Source organism: Artemia sp. Qi Xiang Cuo, chromosome 4 (assembly GCF_049724085.1).
Source record: "Artemia sp. Qi Xiang Cuo chromosome 4, ASM4972408v1, whole genome shotgun sequence".
NCBI lineage: Eukaryota > Metazoa > Arthropoda > Branchiopoda > Anostraca > Artemiidae > Artemia > Artemia sp. Qi Xiang Cuo.
Genome location: NC_142797.1, coordinates 1189441 through 1209325, shown reverse-complemented (window position 1 = coordinate 1209325; position 19885 = coordinate 1189441). Strand labels below are relative to the sequence as shown.

Below are 19885 nucleotides of genomic sequence, written 5' to 3'. Positions count from 1 at the left end.
AGCAATCTAAAGGTATAGAGGTCTAGGAGTGTGCAAACCTCTCATTTACATCCCAAAACAACACAAACTTCATCCAAATTGAATTGACCTCTAACCAAACTATCCGAAAAAAAATTCGTATCGAACTAATCTCAAGGCCAAAATTTTTCAAAAAGCCTTTTTTCAAATGAACTTCGAGCAGTTTGTGTTCTATACTAGATTTAATCAATTCAACAGTACAAATTTGTTTCAGGTACCGGTTTCGAAGTGTGTTTTAAGCGGGCACGACAAAATCATTTCGCCATGTTCAACCCAACAAAATTTTAAAACATTTTCATCTTTTGGGTTCCTAGCATACTGGACTCTTCAAAGTTAGAACAAGCCAGTTAACATGGTTGGACACGAATTCTGGAAGACTTGAATACGGGTACTCAAAATGATATTTTGCATAACCCGTATTGGATGTGGGGCGGCCTGAAAAAGGGATTCAAAACATCTATTCATAAGTCTAAACCATGCCAACTATCTCTATTGACGTTAATTTACAATGACTAAATGCGCTCCTGTCATTAAAGATGAAGCATGGTAGAACTATACTAGCAAAAGTTACAACAATTTTTTTTATGGTCTCATTTCAACAAAAGTATTGCAGCGAATAAAAAGTGTGGTTACAAAACCCGGTCAGAGCGAATTATATGTATGAAATGGTAAACTAGGTATTCAGGCCAGGGAGAAAAAGAGGGGTACTTAAAAATATTAAGAATCAATTTGGCTATTTTTACTGGATTAAGATTTCAGACAGAAGGTTTTTAAACGAATCAGGCTGGAAAAAGACGGGATAAATGGTCCTTAGAAGGGACGAATAAGGTAATTGGTTTACAGATATATGTCATAGATGTTAACCAGTAAAGTTAAAGCCCACTTTTCGGATATTTGCGGAAATTATTGTTTAAATACAAAATCAATCCCCACAAGGCGGCTTTTAATTCTTTTTTTGAAAGTAGAGCCAAAAAGAATAAACTCATACAAAAACGATTCCTCCAGCCTTTGGATTGGTTCGGACATTTAATTGTCTTATAAACCTCCTTTGAATATTACGAGAAATCCAATTAATGACCAACCTAACAATAGTCTTACCTCGGTAAATAGTTTGGCGCAAATCGCGCAACTTCGGCTATGTCTGTGGGCTTCTTACAAGTTGATACTAGGTTCCTTAAAGAAGTCATACAATCAAGACGAAATTCTGGCCTTTCCACCATTGTATTGCCAATAATGCGGGCTAAATGCTAAAAAGAGGAAGGTTTTTTAAAATCCGCAGACTAATATAAAATTTGTTCAGTCTAAAAACAGCATTCAATCTTAGTAACAGAAGACAAAATAAGTAATTCCCTGAATGCACCAGATTCCAAACTATAAAATCGTCAATTTTTGAACAATGAAGAGACAGTATTGGACTCCCACATTGAAAATTCCCCGTACTGACAGTGCAGTGATTTATCCATAGAGCTTGCTCCCACACCAAACCTGTGGCAATACAGTGAATTGATGCTCTGTCTGTCAATACGGGGCCCAGAGATCAATCTCCACTGCGGCAAGGTTGGGCGAAAGGTTTGGAACTTGTCCCTGTAAAAAAGACACAGCAACTGAAACGTCAATTCACCCTCTGCACCAGCAATGGCTAGAAAGAATAGTTTTTTTTTCAACAATGCAGTGAACTTAGATTTCGGTCATGCTTATTTTTATTCTTTGAAGTTATAGGCTGTGACTTTGAACTTTTGACCCACTTTGAAGTTTGTCGATTCGCATTTGGTTTACTCGGACCTCTGCTGAAGGCCGTGACTTCAAAATTTTGGAGTTGGCCAATTTGGATTCAATTAGCTTGGTCGTCCTTTGAAGTTCTAGGGTGAGACTTAGAAACACTGAAAAAATTTGAATTTTTTCGATTTGGATTCGACTTTCTTGGTCCGCTTTTGAAGTTGTACATCTTGACTTCAAAACTTTAACAAACTTTTAACTTTGTTGGATTCAATTAGCTGGGTCGTCACATGAAGTTGCAAGACGTGGAACTTTTAATTTTGTCGGCGCAAATTCGGCTTTCTTGGTCCCTTTTGAAGTTGTAAATTATGACTTTGAAGTTTTCCAAACTCGAAACTATACTTTTCAGAAACAATTTTCCAACTTTTTCAGGGAGGGGGAGGGGTAAAGACCCCTCAGAGCGGGGAATTCTCCTCTCTGCAAGAGAATTTTTCAACTTTTTCAACAGGTATGTCATTCACGTAATTTATTATTGAATAAATTAAGTTTCTGATATAAACAAGGCTTTTAAGAGAAACTTTAAAATCAATTACGAACATCGAGGGCAAGTTATCCAAAAAGCGATGCTACCTAAAATAGTCCTATCATCATCATAAACATCATTCTACAGTATTAAGCAAAACAGAAAATTTGTTTGTGACAATTCGTTACAGAAGGACAATTTGCTACCTCCACGGCACGATACCAAAGGACAGCAGCTTCAACCAAGCCTAGTAACTTACACTTCGCCGAATTGCATCTTTTTTTTATCAAATTAAGGATCATTGTTTTCCGAATCATTCAAATCAAGCTATTAATCAAGGTAGTTTGTCTGCAAAGAAGCCCCCAAAACATCAAAATAAATAAAAACTACTTTATGATATAAACAAACCTTTGAAGAAAAGTTCTGAAATCACTTGGAAATACCCAAAGCGACTTATTCAAAAGCGAATTAACCAAAGAAAGATCTCCTCGTAGTAATGGGTGACTTCAATGCTATCGCCGGAGAAGCTACACAACCTGACAGCGACGTCTTAGGCAGATTCGGTCTTGGGAGACGAAACGCACGTGGGGAGCGTCTACTTGAGTTCTGCAGGGATAATGATCTCTTTGTTACGAACTCAATGTTCAAACATAGAAAGAGAAGAAAGGCAACTTGGATAACACCAGATGGAGAGACGACAAATCTGATCGATTATGTCCTCATCTCAAAACGGTGGAAATCATCTGTCACAAATACCACCGCCTTGCCTGGGGGAGATTTCGATTCCGATCATGTCCTTGTAATGAGCACATTGGCAAAACTCCGACTCAAAACCCTTCCTGTAAAGAAAAATAAGATCCACACCAATAACCTGAAAGAAACCACCATACGCACCACTTTCCTGCAGTCACTAGAAGAAAGTCTTGGTCCTGTACTTGAGTCACTCCCGTCAACCATAACCCCTGACATCTTAGATGTCCTAGTTGAGAAACTGAACAAAGCACTCATAGATACAGCTAACGAAATCTTAGGCCACAAACCTAAAGCAGAGAAGTCCTGGATCACAGATGAGATCCTAGATGTTTGTTACCAAAAGCGACGGGTTTGCAACAAGCAGGACCAAGAAAGTAGGGACATGTATAAGCGGATATAGCGGACGGTAAACAAAAAGATTCGGACAGCTCCCTCAGAGATTACATACGGGAGAAGTGCGAGTCCTGCGGGAAGGATTTCAAATCAGGAAACAGCCACGGAATGTACAAAACAGTCAAAGAACTCTCCACGAAAAAGTCCACCATCGCTGCTAGCGTCCTGGGAAAAGGCGGTAAGCTCCTCAGTGACAGCGAGGCTATTAAAGATAGATGGAAAAGTCACTTCGAAGAGAAACTGAATCCGCTTCTTGCCTGCAACCCTACTGTACTATCAGGATTCCCCAAATTGGAATGCGACCCTAGCCCCCAACCTTTAATTAGTGAAGTAAAAGAGACCATTCACAGTCTCAAGAAGATAAAGCCCCAGGCCCTGATGGTACCCCTGCCGAGCTGCTTAAAGTTGGATCTCCTCTGCTAGAGGACCTACTACATAAAATGGCTGTCGCCGTGTCACCAACAAGCCATTTCCCAAAAGCATGGGCGAAGGCAGTCATTGCACCGCTCAACAAGAAAGGCCCTAAAACCGATTCTGACAATTACCGGCCCATAAGCCTTACAAGTCATCCAGCCAAAGTCATAACAAGGATCCTTCTAAATCGAATCAGAGCCATAACAGACCTTATCATCAGTAACTATCAGTCCAGTTTTTGCCCTGGACAGTCTACCACCGACCTTATCTTTGTAGTGAGGCAACTCGCAGAAAGGTACCTTGAATCTGGCAAAGAAATCCTCCAACTATTCATTGATTTTAAGCAGGACTTCGATCTAGTTTGGCGAAATGGACTTTGGCATATACTAGCCCACTATGGCGTTCCTGAAAATATAGTCAACATAGTCAAAATTAAGTATGACAATTATAGTGGCTGTGTTTAGACCCCAGAAGGCCAAACAGAAGAGTTCGGTACAACTTCAGGCGTGCTACAAGGCTGCATACTTTCACCACAGCTTTTCAAGTTCTTTTTTACATGCCATACTGTCCGTGCTTGAGAAAAATGTAGGAGCGACCGTTAACGGTACAAACATTGATACAGCCTCGGCACGCTAGCAAAAACTGAGTCCAGTATGCCAGCCCAAGCCTCTGAATTTGAAACAGCCGCCAATAAATTTGGTATGACCATAAGCCGAAAGAGAATCAAAGCGATGCGCACCACAACAGACCCAAAACCATTCTCTGTTCATGTCGTAGTAGGTGGCGAAGAAGTCGAGTTGGTGACCAAGTTCGTGTACCTAGTGAACCTAATATCTTCAGACAAAACAGGTCCGACGACATAAAACGAAGACTTACCCTAGGAAGTACAAGCTTCAAGAGGCTACTCCCCCTCTTTAAAAATAAACACCTATCTATGCAACTGAAGCTTCAACTTTTTGACTCTCTAATCATACCTGTCGCCATGTACGCCTGCGAAACGTGGACACTGAAGGTCGAAGATGAACGCAGAATTTCGGCTTTCGAGACAAAATGCATCCGACGCATTGCCGGAATCACATACCAAGACAGAGTTTCGAACGAAGTCCTTCGGAAGCAGCTGAAGCGGGAAACTACAATTCTCCAAAAAGTGCGCCTGCAGCAACTTGGTGGCTGGGCCACCTACAGCCAATGGAGAACTCGCGCCTTCCAAAAGTTGCCTTCGAAGGAAGGGTCCACGGTAGCCGCCCACCTGGAAGACCTAGGAAGAGATAGCGTGACAACTTCAGAAGTGACCTCTTATACCTTCTGAGACAAGCTAACGACCGAGCTTTGTACAGGAAACTGATCCAGGAACGTGTGAAGAAGATGGCCCCAACGCGACCCTTGAGGACCTCCGGGACATAAGCCAACATTGTCTAAAAATTTAGAAAAACAAAGATTTTTTATGCAAGTAAGTATGGGACACCAAATCTAGCGTATAATATTGATCAATTTCTAGTATTTTGTTTAGCTTTAACTATCGTTACTTCTACAAAAGTGAGGCAACCCTAAGTTTTTAGGCTCTGATTATACTATTATTTTTGTCTTGCATTGAATCCCATTGCAGCTATAAATTCACCACAAAATCTTTGCATTTGACGTTACAAACGCATCTGGCAGACAGTACAGATATAATCTTCTTGTCAGCTCCAGCCCCCTTCATTTCAAGTTCTCGCCGAAAAAATCGGACGAGACCACTTTTTTCAGCAAAAAAACTAAGACACTTGTATGATATATCCCCTGCATCTCAAGTTGTTCACGCATTAACGCACTGTAAACCGTATTTTTTTTCACTAATTTCTTTCAACTTAGCGTAACAAAAGACAAAGAAAATCGACAGAAATACATGGGAAATACATAATTTGGGCTATATATTTGCACATTAGGGGTGGCGGTGGGTGGGGGTGGGAAAGTATTTGGACAGTTTGAAGTCAGTAAACAATTCTTAATTCATAATATAAGAATAATTGTAGCTAACACATTATGCAAGCAGACCCGCTGCACTTTACCTCCCCCCCCCCCCTAATGAGCAAATATATAGCCCAAATTTCTTTAAAGTATTATATTTTTATCATACTTAGGTATATTTTATTGGGATTAACCTAACTTCACTTCTTGAGATGCAGAGGGTATATCATACAAGTGCCAAAAATAATCTGTCGAGAAAAAATGTTTTTGGCAATTTTGTAGTGACAACACTGTGACAGACAGTGATTGAAAACCAGCAAGATGGGTTCTAAATAACAGGTAACAATATAAAATAACTTCTAAGTGTCCCACAGACTAAAATAAATAGCTTTATATCTTATTCCAAGATAACATGGCTTGGAAGAAAAATCTACCTCACATTATCAAGCAATATTCTAAACTTAAAATTTACTGTAGCACTTGAGCTCATTTTTTATACTTTCACTGCAATCTGCAGTACTGAATGAGTCTAGGTACAATATTAGCAGACATAAGTCAGCTAAAATGACTCTCTCAATAGATCTTTAGTCAGCTGGTTCTGCAAGGTTCCAGCTAAAAGCCCTTTGAAGGGATGTGACTACCTTTGTTGAGAACATATTGAAGGTCAATGGAGTTCCTTATTTTACGCACCAATGTTGTCTTTTAGAAGTTCGCTGGCGAACTGGTCAGCCATCAGTTACTGACCTCCTGAACCATAAGACCTTGGCCATGTCCTTCGTGTGCAACAAGATCGACTCCCAAGTACAAAATAAGAGTGGCACCCCAAGGGAAGAGGCGAAAGAGGGCGACCAAGACATACCTCACGACGGCAGTACGACCAGGATCTGGAAAGAGCCGAGCTGTTTCTTCAACCGCAGTAGGACGTCAGAGCTCAGCTCCAAGATGTCTGGCGAGGCTTCGTACACGTCTTGTACGCCATTCCTGACTCCGAAGGATATGAGGTCTAAGGTAATATTGTCTCAGAACAGTGCCATTTACTGCATGATAAGTGCTTGAAGGTGGCGGTTTCATTTTGAAAACTACCACAACTTACATTAAGAATAAGTAGATGCAAAGGTTAACCTTAAGGACATGTGGTGGCTGCTTCTACATACACTTGGCCTGCATTATGGGCTATCCCCTATACCGCTAGTCATTATCTAATTGTCACGACTAGTGACACGTACTTAAGTAATTTTTGTGGCTAAAAATTTTTCTACAAATTAGATCGTAAGTCAAACAAACTGACCTGAAAGCTTTCAGCTGCATCAGTAGGTGAATTAGAGAAACCAGGGAGAGTCGACCATATTTGCCTTTGAATTAAATCATAGGCCCTGACTCCTACTTGATCCTTCAGTTTTTCGCATAGTTTCGATCGAATTCTGGAAAAAAAATATTTATCAAAATAAATAAAAATAAATTCAACACCCTAAATACTCTACAGGAATGCCTGAACCGACGCTACCCCCAACCCCTCCCCCCTCTCTCGCAGGAACATTCAAATCGATTCCTACCAGATATAAGAGAAACGAGATTGCTTATTCATGCGTCATTAATCGGTTGCATCTCCAGTATGACACTCTTCTAAATCGTGACAGCTGTCTTATCGAATAAAAACTGTCTGACCGAACTAAACATACAGGTTATTCCGCAAAAACCTTTCCTCTAATACCCTTACCATTCTTTCCAAATTGCCCTTACATTATGCCCTTACCATTCCTCTAATTACCCTTACTTGATGCCCTTAGCATTTATTCAGATAAAACATCTACCTTTCAGAGGCAGGAAAGCATCTCCTGTGGTGGCAACATGAAGACTGTGATTAAGAAGTAACGTCTATGAAGGACAAGGTTTCCATAGACATAAGTGAGACACATTTTTTTTCTGCGCGCTAAAGTGCAAAACAACACCAGACGTACACTATATCGAAATTGTCACCAATCGGAGTTTACAGAATTTTCTACCACTATTAGACTTTTTATCAACAGACACAATTCGCGTTTTTTTATTATTATTAGAAATTTTGGTTTTCGACACATCTAATTGGTGTTTGGTGTCGTCATTGGTTAAACACAGTGTTAACAACATTAGCACTAGCATGGATCTACTTTTGGCTCGTTTTTGAAAGCAAATTGAACCTACTGCTTAAATTCCCCCGTTCCAAAATTGTTTTTCCTTCCTGAGTTTGTGTTTTCTAGCTTTACACTTTGAGGAACGATATCACATAAAACAAAGAACAATTATTCATCGGCAAATGATTTGACATTTAATCCCATATCTAAAAAATATACGGCAACAAAAAGAATTTATATTAGCTTTTATCCTTTTCAGGTTTTTGCGTTTCTTTGCTGGTGACCAATGAGGTTGCAGCACTATTAGCCCTTTCTGCGCATTAAATAAATAAAACAGGTTTTTTCAACTGAAAGTAAGGCTCACATTAAAACTCAAAACGAACAGAAATTATTACGTATATGAGGGAGGTTGTCTCCTCCTCAATACCTCGCTTGTTACGCTAAAGTTTGACTTTTTGTTCCAATTATTTAATAATGACTCCTGTAACACAACGGCCGCTTAATTAGAATAATAAGCTTTTTTAAAACTTCTAAAAAACCTTTAGCGTAAAGAGCGAGGCATAGAGAAGGGAAAAAACCCCCTCATATACGTAATAATTTCTGTTCGTTTTAAGTTTTAATGTTGCCCCTTATTTTCAGTTGAAAAAACTTGTTTTTTTATTTTATTTCTGATCGTTTTTTAAATAATTCCGAGAAATCCAGCTCCCCTCAATGAAAAATTCCTTTCCCCCACGAAAAATTCCTCCCTGGAAAGATCCTTTCATGTGACCCCCCCCCCATCCAAAAAATACCTGTATAGTTCCCAATAGCCAATACCTTATGTAAACAATGGGCAAAGTCCAAAGCTTGCAGCCCTTCCCCCGGAGGCTTTGAGGGTCAAGTCATCCTCAAAGACATAGTTAATTGATTTTTCAACAAGGCTGAACAAAATGGCTATCTCGAAATTTTGATCAGACGACTTTGGGAAAAAAGAGGCATAAGGGGGGCTGGCTTTGCTTTAATATTTTTTTTTCACTTAAAAAGGGCACCAGAAGTTTTGATTTCTGATCAAATGAGCCCTCTCTCCTACTTATAGGATCACTGGCTCGATGGATCACCACTAAAAAAAAAAAAAAAAAAAAAAAAAAAAAAAAAAAAAAAAAATCGTGATCTTAAAGGTAAAAAAAAGAGGTAAAGAATAGGGCATTGGACTTTACAGTCGCTACTGGTGGTGCTGATCTCCGTCTCATGGTCCTTCAGCCAGGAAGTGCAATGAGGGGATGGGGGCCCTCCATCCTGTGCATTCACACACCCTTCCTCTTTACCTTCCCCAGATTTCTCCGGGTGCTCATTTAAAGCTGGGTGGACTCTGGCTGGGCTTACAGTCACGCCACTGACCCCCGTCCCAAACCAAATAATTGGATACACTAGGATTCGAACCCTCGCCCTCTCGGACAAAGGATCCTATATCCAGCGCACCAATTCACTCGGCTAGGCTAGAATTCACTCGTGATCATGCTTCTGGCAAAAAATGCTAAATTCCGTGTTTTTGTATATAGGAACTTGAAACCTCTACAGTAGGGTTTACTCTAATATGCTGAATATGATGGTATGATTCGCATTAAGATCACCTAATATTTTGGTAGTGTTTCCCTCCTTTTCAAAAATTGGACAAATTTTCTCAGGACAAATTTGATGGATAACACAAAATTTGATGAAAATTATACATTTTGAATAAGCATAGAAATTCATTTCTTTTGATGTATCCATTGTTGTCAAGACTTTCTTAAAGTTTTGGTTACTATTGAGCCGCATAACCCCTTACTTATATTCTCTCAATTCTGTGTCAACGAAAGGTGTCAGCCGGCTCTGTAAGAACTGGAATGTGAAGCTAACAGTTCAACTTTATATTGGTTGAAGTTCGAGGAAGGGGGCAGTACCACCCTTGAAACTGTTTGCTTCTCATCGTATCCAAAATGAGCGTAAGATGTTTGACAGACCAAATCAGTCTTGCCCCCAGCTGGACGGTTGTCCCCCCAGAAAAAATCATTACGCATGCCAACATTTAATTTGGATACTGTTCAGGTATATTTTTCATACAGAAAAAAAAACAAATGAAAGAAGAGGTGATAATGAAAAAAGAGGATTTAAAATGAAAACTTAATTTGTAAAGTATACTACTGAGTAGAGTTTTGGGCAATCAAACATTATGGTTTTTTGGCCTTTCCTTATGGAGATTTTAGGCCTTTCAAATATTATGGTCTTAAATAAGAGAATCTAAAGACGAAAACACCATTTTAAAGTGTGTATTTCCTTCTTAATCCTTACCTGTCCCCTTTGAATTTATATTGTTCCCTAATCCCTTATGGACCTGAAAGTAGTGGTATACAAAGGGAAGTTGTAAAGGCCTTCAATACTAAATATTCTTTTCTTTTTTACCTTCTTTGTTTTGACTAACATTGTAAAAAATAACCTTTCAGGAAGAAGAAAAACTGGAACTAAAGAAGAAATTGAATACCTGCACGTTTCAGCAATAGGGAGAAGGATCTTTTGGAAATATGCCAACTCTGTATAGCTAACATTCTCCCTCAGTACAGGCAACAGCCAACTTCTAGGAAATTCATACGATTCCTCTTTTCCCGTAATCTGTGAAAATATGTAAGTTACTCACTACTTTAAATGCTAGGGTTATGTATACAGGTAATGGGGTAATGCCTATATACTAATGACTATCAAATGTCACTAATGATGTTAGGGTCACCTGAATTTGGCCAGGGTATTTCAAATAATATCGGTCGATACAACATACACTGATAGATAGATTTATTCAAAAATTCAACAAATAATATTGAACGGTATAAGCAAATATACAATCACTTAATCCCCCCAAAACAGACGTGTTGTTATCAATATACACAGTCTATTGTCAACGAAACGTCCAATTCTAGCTTATTAAAGATGAGACATGATGCCAAAATTGGCATTGGCAACATTGCATTAGAGATAAAAAAAATCCAACATTGCATTAGAGATAAAAAAATCCAAAACGTTATTGCTTCGATACGCGATCACGATTAAACACATTATATTAATTAAATTCAGTTTAGAACTTATTTAAACTAAATATAGTTGCATTATTTTAAACCAATAGTCAATTGAACTTAAACATTACACTGTGTATTTTGTGTACACTCTTAATGGAGACTAAATTAGGCCCACTTTCATTTCTTATAGTCTTAACGGTATTTTAACAGCAGTCCACGGAGGTCTTCAATTTTCTGAACACTGAGCCATGGATTGATGGCAACTTGATTTTTGAATTAAAACTAAGTTGACATTAATCCATGGCTAATTGGAGAAAAAGCCAAGAAAGATAGTCGATCGAGTCCGACTATCTGTCTTGAATTAAAATCAAGTTGCCATCAATCCAGGGCTAATTGGAGAAAAAGCCAGGACAGGTGGCACAGCTGGCAAAAGCCTTTTTCAGGAATGTATAAAATTGATGTCATTTTACTTGTTGATAGATAGTCTATCATCTATCACATCCATCTTGGGGCGGAACTACGGCATCAGTTGCCATCAACTGCCTTAGCACTCAGACTAAACCCTTTGGCTGAAGAAAAGACTGATCTAGTGATCCTTTCTAATGGTTTAAAAGCTAGACTAAGATGTTGAGAAGTGACGGTTAGTGAGACTAAGAGCTCCTCTACGACTTGTCTTCTCAACTCATATCCAAACTTCACAGGTTTCCCTTGTACCAAAGAGGGAAGTAATTAAAATAAATAGAATAGTTTTGGACGAAGATTTCAAGTGGACATTCCCATGTTGACCATCTAACCAACAAAAGTGCTTCAACATTACATTCTTTTTCCAGCTCTAGTCTTTTGAGTCTTTTTTTACTTAATAAATCAAAAATACTTTTTCTCCAAAATAAGTTTTTCAAAGAAAAGTAAAGAACTCCATTAAACCAAAAATGAGCAAAAATAAAATCAAACAATCAACCAAGTGTGAACCTACCACAAATCAGCATCGATAAATAAATGAAACCCAAAACGAACAGAAAGTACAATAAATAAGTGAGTCAAACTCAAAACGAGCAGAAATTAACATGAGTAGGGATCAAACCTTTATGCCTTCAAAGACCAGAATATTATTTGCACTTTAATGAACAAAATATAAATGTTTTTACTTTTATAACTTTAACAAATCAAATAATATTAACATGTTGATTACTAAATATCAGTATATGTTTATAAAACTGACGATGCACATTCATTGAAAAAGAAAATAATGCACTTTTTCAGGAAAAAGAAAATGATACTTTAAATCTTTTCGTTTTTTTAGACTTTATGGTTTGGCCGTGCTATTTGTATGCTGGAGAGAAATTTTCAGCAATTTTTAACAACATACACCCTGTTAAAAATCTGGACACAAATTGTAGTGTTTAATTTAGTTTCATACCTTCTCTAGTTGACCTGAGTTGACCTGAAATGGAAAACTTGATAACATCCGCAAAAAAATCGGTTTACTTTCTTTGATAGCTTGGATACATTTACGCTATTTTGATTTGGTTAAATTTTAAGAGCAGAAGTAGCCCCGAAAGTGTGAACATAATACCCTCAGTCGTTCTTAGGATACTGCTGAGATGCCTTATTGGGAATTAGCATTAACACAGAGCATTTTGATTTAATATTAACGCAACATTTAGTTTTAAACTTAATGGAAACATGGGAGAGGGGGGGGGGGCGGGGGGCTAGTTGCTCTCCAATCACTTTTGACTATTAAAAAGGGCATTAGCCATTTCTATTTTCAATCAAATGAGCCCTTTTCGGAGTTCCTACGATAACTCCTTCGATACAAAGTGCCCTGGTCAAAAAAAAAAAAAAAAAAAAAAAAAAAAAAAATGTACCCACATCGATCTTTACTATAAAAATGTCAAACCTTCCAATCACTTTCGACTATTAAAAAGGGCATTAGCCCTTTCAATTTCTAATCGAATGAGCCCTTTTTGAGTTTCCACGACAGCGCTTTCTATAAACACCTTATATGCCTCCAGGGCATAAATCACAACCCTTGTCTGAGGGCTGTGAGGGGGTTTTCATCCTCAAAGACCTAATTTCTAGAACTTTCAACTACGTTAAACAAAATGGCTAACTCAAAATTTTGATTGAAGCTGTTTGGGGAAATATTGGGCGTGAGAGGAACTGAAGTTACTCTCAAAACCATTTCAACCATTAAAAAGGGCATTAGCACTTCCAGTTCCCATTAAAATGAGCTCTTTTGAGGCGCTTACAACTACAATTATAATAAAAACCTTTTATACACCCATGGCAGAACTTACAACCCTTGCCTTTGGGTGGGGGGTGTCATCCTCAAAGAGCTAATTTCCAGAACTTTCAACTACGTTGAAGAAAATTGCTATCTCAAAATTTTGATTGGATATGTTCTGGGAAATGGTGGGCGTGATAGGGGGGTTAGTTGCCCTCCAATCACTTACGTCTATTAAAAGGAGCACTAGCCCTTTCAATTTCCAATCCAATGAGCCCTTTTTGAAATTTCTACTACAACGCTTTCTATAAAAACCTTATGTGCCCCAGGGCATAACTTATTACCCTTGCCCTGAGGGCTCTGAGGGGGTTGTCATCCTCAAAGGCATAATTTCTGGACCTTTCAACTACGTTGAACAAAATTGCTACTTAAAATTTTAGATTGGATTTGTTTGGGGAAATGGTGGGTGTGAGAGGGGTGTTAGTTGTCCTCCAATCACTTTCAACAATTAAAAAGGACACGATCCCTTCTAATTTCCAATCAAAGGGGCCCTTTTTGAAGTTTCTACAACATCACTATCTATAAAAACCTTATATAACTCCAGGGCATAACTTACAACCCTTGCCCCGAGGGCTCTGAGGGGGTTACCATCCTCAAAGACCTAATTTCTAAAACTTTTAACTAAGTTGAACAAAATGGCTATTTCAAATTTTTTATTGGCTGTGTTTGGGGAAAAGGTGGGCGTGAGAGGGGGTTAGTGGCCCTCAAATCACTTTCGACTATTAAAAAGGGCACTAGCCCTTTGAATTTGCAATCGAATGAACCCTTTTTCAAGTTTCTACGACAAAGCTTTCAATAAAAACCTTATATGCCCACAGGGTATAACTTACAACCCTTATCCTGAGGGATGTGGGGGGAGTGTCATCCTCAAAGATATAATTTCCGGATCTTTCAACTACTTCGAACAAAATGTCTATCACTTTCGACTATTAAAACACTAGCTATTTCAATTTCCAGTCAAATGAGCCCTTTTTGAAGTTTCTACGACAACACTTTCTATAAGAAACCTTATATACCCCCAGGGCATAACTTACAACCCGGGCCACGAGGGCTGTGGGGGGGGGTTGTTATCCTTAAAGACCTAATTTCCGGAACTTTCAACTACGTTGAATAAAATGGCTATCTCTAAAATTTGGTTGCATGTGTTTAGGTAAATGGTGGGCGTGGAAGGGGTATTTGTTGCCTTCCCATTCCTTTTAACTAGTAAAAAGGGCACTAGCCATTCCAATTTAGTGTCGAATGACCTTTTTCCGAAGTTTCTACGACAACTCCTTCGATACGAAGTGCCCTTGTCTAAAGAAATAAACAAGACATTGTGCCAACATCGTTCTTTGCTTAAGCAGCGCGATTGCGCTGCCTATGATACACTAAACACCTTGGCCCCATTACCAAAAAAAAAAAAAAAAAAAAAAACAGATAAAATCCAAAATTAGACAGAATCTTTTTTATCTAACTTCCATTTTTATCTAAATATATTTTGGTCCTTTGTATCTAATTTTCAATTTTTGATTCTGTTAATTTTAATTTTATCTGCTTGTTATTTTTGATGGTTCTCCCGTTGTTTGGTGTTTTTATTCTTCTCATTTTGGCTCTTTTTTTGGGGGGGGGGGGTTGCTTTTCTTTGGCCCCTACAATCCCCCCCCCCTAGAAAAACAAAAAAAAACAATAGTTTCCGCTTCTTTGTTATTTGTTCCGCTTCCTTCATCTATTATTCACCCGTTTAATTCCTATACACATCTTACTAGTTTTAATTCTCCTTAATGTTTTTCACATGTTGACTTGTGCATCTATTTTTTTTTCTGACCGATCTTATTACATTCTTTTTGTGTTGTGCTTGTTTTTAAGTTAACTCTAAATCGCGAAATTGGCACATCCTTGCTTGTGTTGCTCAAAAAGCTTTTTTTATGGAGCAAGACGGAGTAGAGGGAATTTCTCGTCCCAGGATACTGAGAAACCCCCTTCTCCTCAATAAAACCGGAACTGGGCCTAAAATTCTGCTTCTTCAGACATAAACTTCTCTTCTAAGATGAATTCTTCTTAATACCCCCCCCTTCTATACTGATGAACGTAATGTCAGGGTGTCTGCATTGTTGGGTAAATATGGGTCTGACCCTTAGGAGAAGGTATAGAACAAACAAAAAGGGTGTTTTTAGACCTACTTTCTTTTAATTTTCAAGGAAAACTAGGATCTTTGGATCAATCTCATGGAGTGTTGTAAAATATTCTGGATAAACACCGAGCGATGAGGGTTGAAGAAAATACTTGTGGGTTAGATAGATAGATAGATAGATTTGATTTCAAACAAATATAAACAACACAAATAATTAAATAAAGCCAACAGGGAGCTAAGCTCGAAAGGAAGGCTAACAATTATTATAATGCTCAAGTCTACTTGAAATCGGACTTGAATGCTCGGACTTGGGAAAAATGAGACTATACATGCCGTGAGATGGACTTGACATTTAGCGACTGCAATCCATATCACCTTGTCTCGCGTAATCTATCTAACCCTCGTTGAATCAAGTGTTCAACTGTAAAATGGATTTACCAACTGTTAGATCATATTATGATGTAATAGTTGTAAAAATAAATTTCTAAATATTAAGTATTCTTCGTACAAAACGTAAAAGAAAGGCATGCTCCCTGATCATATTTATTTCTACTACCTTCAGGAACTTTGAAATGGACATATATATAGTTTTGAATAATTTTTACTGAAAGAGATTGGATAGTTTTCTAAGGTTGCATTTCAACATACGTTCCTAAAAATCTTTTTAGGCAAAAAGGTATATTTTACAAATTTGCATTAGTAATATTAGAAAAGAAGAGTGATAAAATAACCTGCAAGGGTACGGCATCCAGAACCACTTTTGGTCCCAAAACACGAACAGCTCTTCCAAAAGCATAGTCACACTCTGCCGGGTGACTGAAGTGAGGAGAAGCTCTCAAGTCAGCTAAAGACTGCATCAAAGTAGTCAAAGACTCTGGATGAATTTGACCAACAGCCTATAATCAAGAAAGAAATGAGTTACGGTGCATAAATTCAGATACCCACCTGAATTGGTCTCTTTACCTCTAACACCCATAAAAAGAAAACAATGTAATGGCCAAATACAGATCCTGTTTTCATTTGGCAATTTACAGACGGAAAGCCAGCCAATAAATAAGGATACGTGAAAACTAATTTTCAAAAAACCGCAGGAAAACGGTTTCAATCGGTTGATTCATTTGGCGTTTTGCCCGAAAAACACCAAGTGAAAACGAAGCTTAAGGATAGAGCAATTGAAACTGTGAGACATCACTATCACTTGTTTTTATTCGAAACGTTTACTACAAGAAACAAATCATTTTAAAAACACAGCGAAATTTAAATATTGTAGTGTAAATATATAGTGTAAAAAGAGAAAAACGTCTGATACACTTTCTTCAGGGATAACTTATCATTTCAAATCCCTGTTATACAAATATTAAACTCGAATTTAAGAGGAGGGGGTTTCGGGGTCGGCTGACAGCCTCCCTCGCATTTAAGAGAGCCCTGGAAACAGTTAGTAAGAAACTATCAGTGAAGAGCAACGCAAGTAAACAGAAACCGAATCTCTCAAAACGATGTTTTATTAAAAACGAACAGAAATTTAATAAATAAAAAAGAAACAGTTGTTTTCAAATGAGAGTAGAAAGTAACATTAAAGCTGAAAACGAACACAAATTATCTAAAACCCGTCAATGATGTATACCGTTCGTAATATGTTAAATTGAGCAGTGTTCAAAATTCAGTCTTTATGACTGACTAATTAGAGCTAAGATTTAACGAACATTTTTTTTGTTAATTCGAAAAAATAGAGGCTAATAGAAAAATAGAAAAATAGATAATACTTGGAGAGTGGTGGTGAAATACAGAAATAGCCCTTTTATCATAAATCTTGGATTTGTTATCATCCCGTAGGACTACGCTATCGCTTCGGCAGAAATCAAGTGATCAAATTATAGGGGTACTGAGCTATAACATAAAAACAGCGTGACTTTTCATCAACCTTTATGAACTTTTCCTCAACTGTCAATCAGTAGGCATGCATGTAGAATTTCGTTTACGCAGAATCAATTTTTTTTATGCAGAATTAGGATTAATCCCTTTCTAGGGACAGCATTTCCCCTTTTTTTCTAAAACCAGCCAATTCTCTCAGGATTATAACTTCTGATGGATTTTAAGCATGGATTTTCTAATGGATTTGGAGTTTTCATACAAGATAGTTCCTTTGGTTAACAAAATTCTTATACTGATATTGTTATTGTTAACAAAATTCCGTTCTTTAGAGTTTCGGTCACTATTAGTATCAGTCACTCCTTACTCACAATTCGTTACCGTGAACTATTTGATCGTCAAAACGATTCCATTATAACTGAACCCCAAGCAACTGAACCCCTGTAACTGAACCCCCGTGCAACCGAACCCCGTGCAACTGAACCCTCGTGGTACTGAACCCTCATGCAACTGAACCTCCTTTAATTGAACCCTCGTGTAACTGAACCCCCATGTAGCTGAACCCCCGTGCAACTGAATCCCCGTGCAACTGAATCCTCGTGCAACTGAACCCTCGTGCAACTCAACCCCATTTAACTAAACCCTCGTGTAACTGAACCCCCATGTGACTGTAACTTTGTGTAACTATGTAACCACGTGACTGTGTGTTAACAGAACACAGCTGATGAGCAAAAAGCGATGAAAGAAAGGGGTAATACCGAACTATCAGCTACCATTCTTGGGAGACATCTGACAGTTTATAAGTGACCATGGAATTCCTGTGTTGTTTTAAAGTCACTTTTCTGTGAATAGGCAGCGTGACGGCAGAGTGCACCTGGCGACGATAAATCACATCAGTCCAGTTTTTGTCAGGAAAAAATTACTCAGGGATAATTTATTGCTCCCGCTAGCATTATGCGCTTCTAGGTCCGGGCCTAGGGACCTAGTGGTTAATTCAGGCCTGAGCGTAATCATATTTCCTTTTGGTGAATTGACTTTCCCTTTAAGCACTCTCTGAAAGTTCCAACTTAATACACAAATCTCTTTTTGAGATAGGCCATTTTGAAAAACTGCACGCACATAGTGTCTTTTGGTTTAGTTCAAGTTCCACCTCAAATACCTCATTCTGTCAAATTTTCAACTTGATATGCGTAGCCTTAATAGTGCTAGTTTAATAGTAGCAGAGGTCGTTGTAGGAGCAGTAGAAGCAGTAATAGTGTTGAATTAGTAGTAGTAGTAGTAGCAGTATTAATAGCAGTAGTAGCAGGTGGATGCCCCAGAAGTTTCATCTTGATACGCTAAGCTGTTCCGAAAAAAAATTGCTGATGCACCTGTATCAGCAATTTGTATGTTATTGCAAGTTACCAATTTTTAAAATTTAAGGTTTTTCTAGAAGGGATGATCGTAAAAACTTTGAAGGAGGCTCATTCGATTAGAAATTGAAAGTTCAAGTTCAATTTCGACGAATCAAAGGTAATCACAGGACAATCATCCTTTCCCTCTTAACCGACATCCCCCCCCCTAAATACATCCGATCAAAATAAAAATTTTGTTCAAAAAAGCCTGAAGATCAATACACATGCCTTTGGGGTTAAGAACCCCACTAGCAGCATCTGGGGCTCATTGCTAACACATAAGGTTTTGTAGAAATTTTTTTTTATGAACTTTGAGGGGGGAGGGGGGCTCACTTGATTGGAAATCAAAATTTCCGGTGCACTTTTTCAGAGTTAAAAGTGATCGGAGGGCTTCCACCCCACCCTATTTTTCCCCCAAATACATCCGATCTAAATTTTGGGACGTCCATTTTATTTAAAGCAGTTTAAAGGTTAAATAGCTATACCATAGTTAAATAACTATGGTTCATAACCCTATTGTTTTTTGCCCAATTCAAGTACGGCGGTTGAGTTGCACGAGGGTTCAGTTCCACGAGGGTTCCATTACCTAGATGTCTAGTCGCATGGTGGTTCAGTTACCTGGGGATTCACTTAAATAGGGTTGAGTTGCAAAAGGGTTCAGTTACACGAGGGTTCAGTTACACGGGGGTTCAGCTAAAGGGGGGTTCAGTTGCACGGTGGTTCAGTTACAAGGGTTCGGTCGCTTGGGGTTCAGTTACACGGGGGTTCAGTTACATGCACACCCATCGAAACATGTCTGAACCCTTAAGCACATGGCTCTGGGAATGTCTGAGCCACAATATAGTCACAGATGTTTTGATAAAAAAAAGCCAAGGTTTACGGATTAAATGCTTTTTCTTTTATTTTGACGCCATACTACAGAAGCAGGAGTTTGAAATGACCAGAAAAAAATGGATGGAAGGATGTAAACATTCTAGAAGATATTTTGGAAAACCAACCAAGGGAACTTGGATTTAAAAGCAAACATTTTGATGAAGTCAGCAGCTGCTGAAAATGAAGTCAGAATTTTGTTGTTAATGTAGTTATTTTCGAAGAAAATCATATTTGCAAGTTTACACCCCAATTTAATTTTCCGTTATATAATCTGGCATTAAAATTTTCTTCTTAGAACAGGGGTGGATCCGTTGGGTGGTTTTATGGGCACATCATCCTCCAGCAGGTTGAAATTTGCGCTAATTACAGGGTCGGAGGGTAAAAAAATACAGATAAGAGAGCCAAAACTTCATTGGTGCCTCCCCTTTCCCAAACAGTAAGTCTGTATTAGGCCCTG

At 38.3% G+C, this 19885-nt stretch overlaps 1 protein-coding gene across 1 annotated transcript in view; it reads right to left on the bottom strand.

Moving 5' to 3' along the window:
• The window catches only part of LOC148952669 (RRP12-like protein), a 124636-nt gene that overhangs the window by 54531 nt on the left and 50220 nt on the right, over positions 1 to 19885 (bottom strand). Inside the window, exons 9-12 of the mRNA XM_089087331.1 lie at positions 16024 to 16188; positions 10373 to 10500; positions 7053 to 7185; positions 1117 to 1265 (exon numbers count right to left, since the gene is read on the bottom strand). Coding sequence (XP_088943457.1) covers positions 1117 to 1265; positions 7053 to 7185; positions 10373 to 10500; positions 16024 to 16188 — 575 coding nt within the window. The remainder of the gene's footprint in view (positions 1 to 1116; positions 1266 to 7052; positions 7186 to 10372; positions 10501 to 16023; positions 16189 to 19885) is intronic.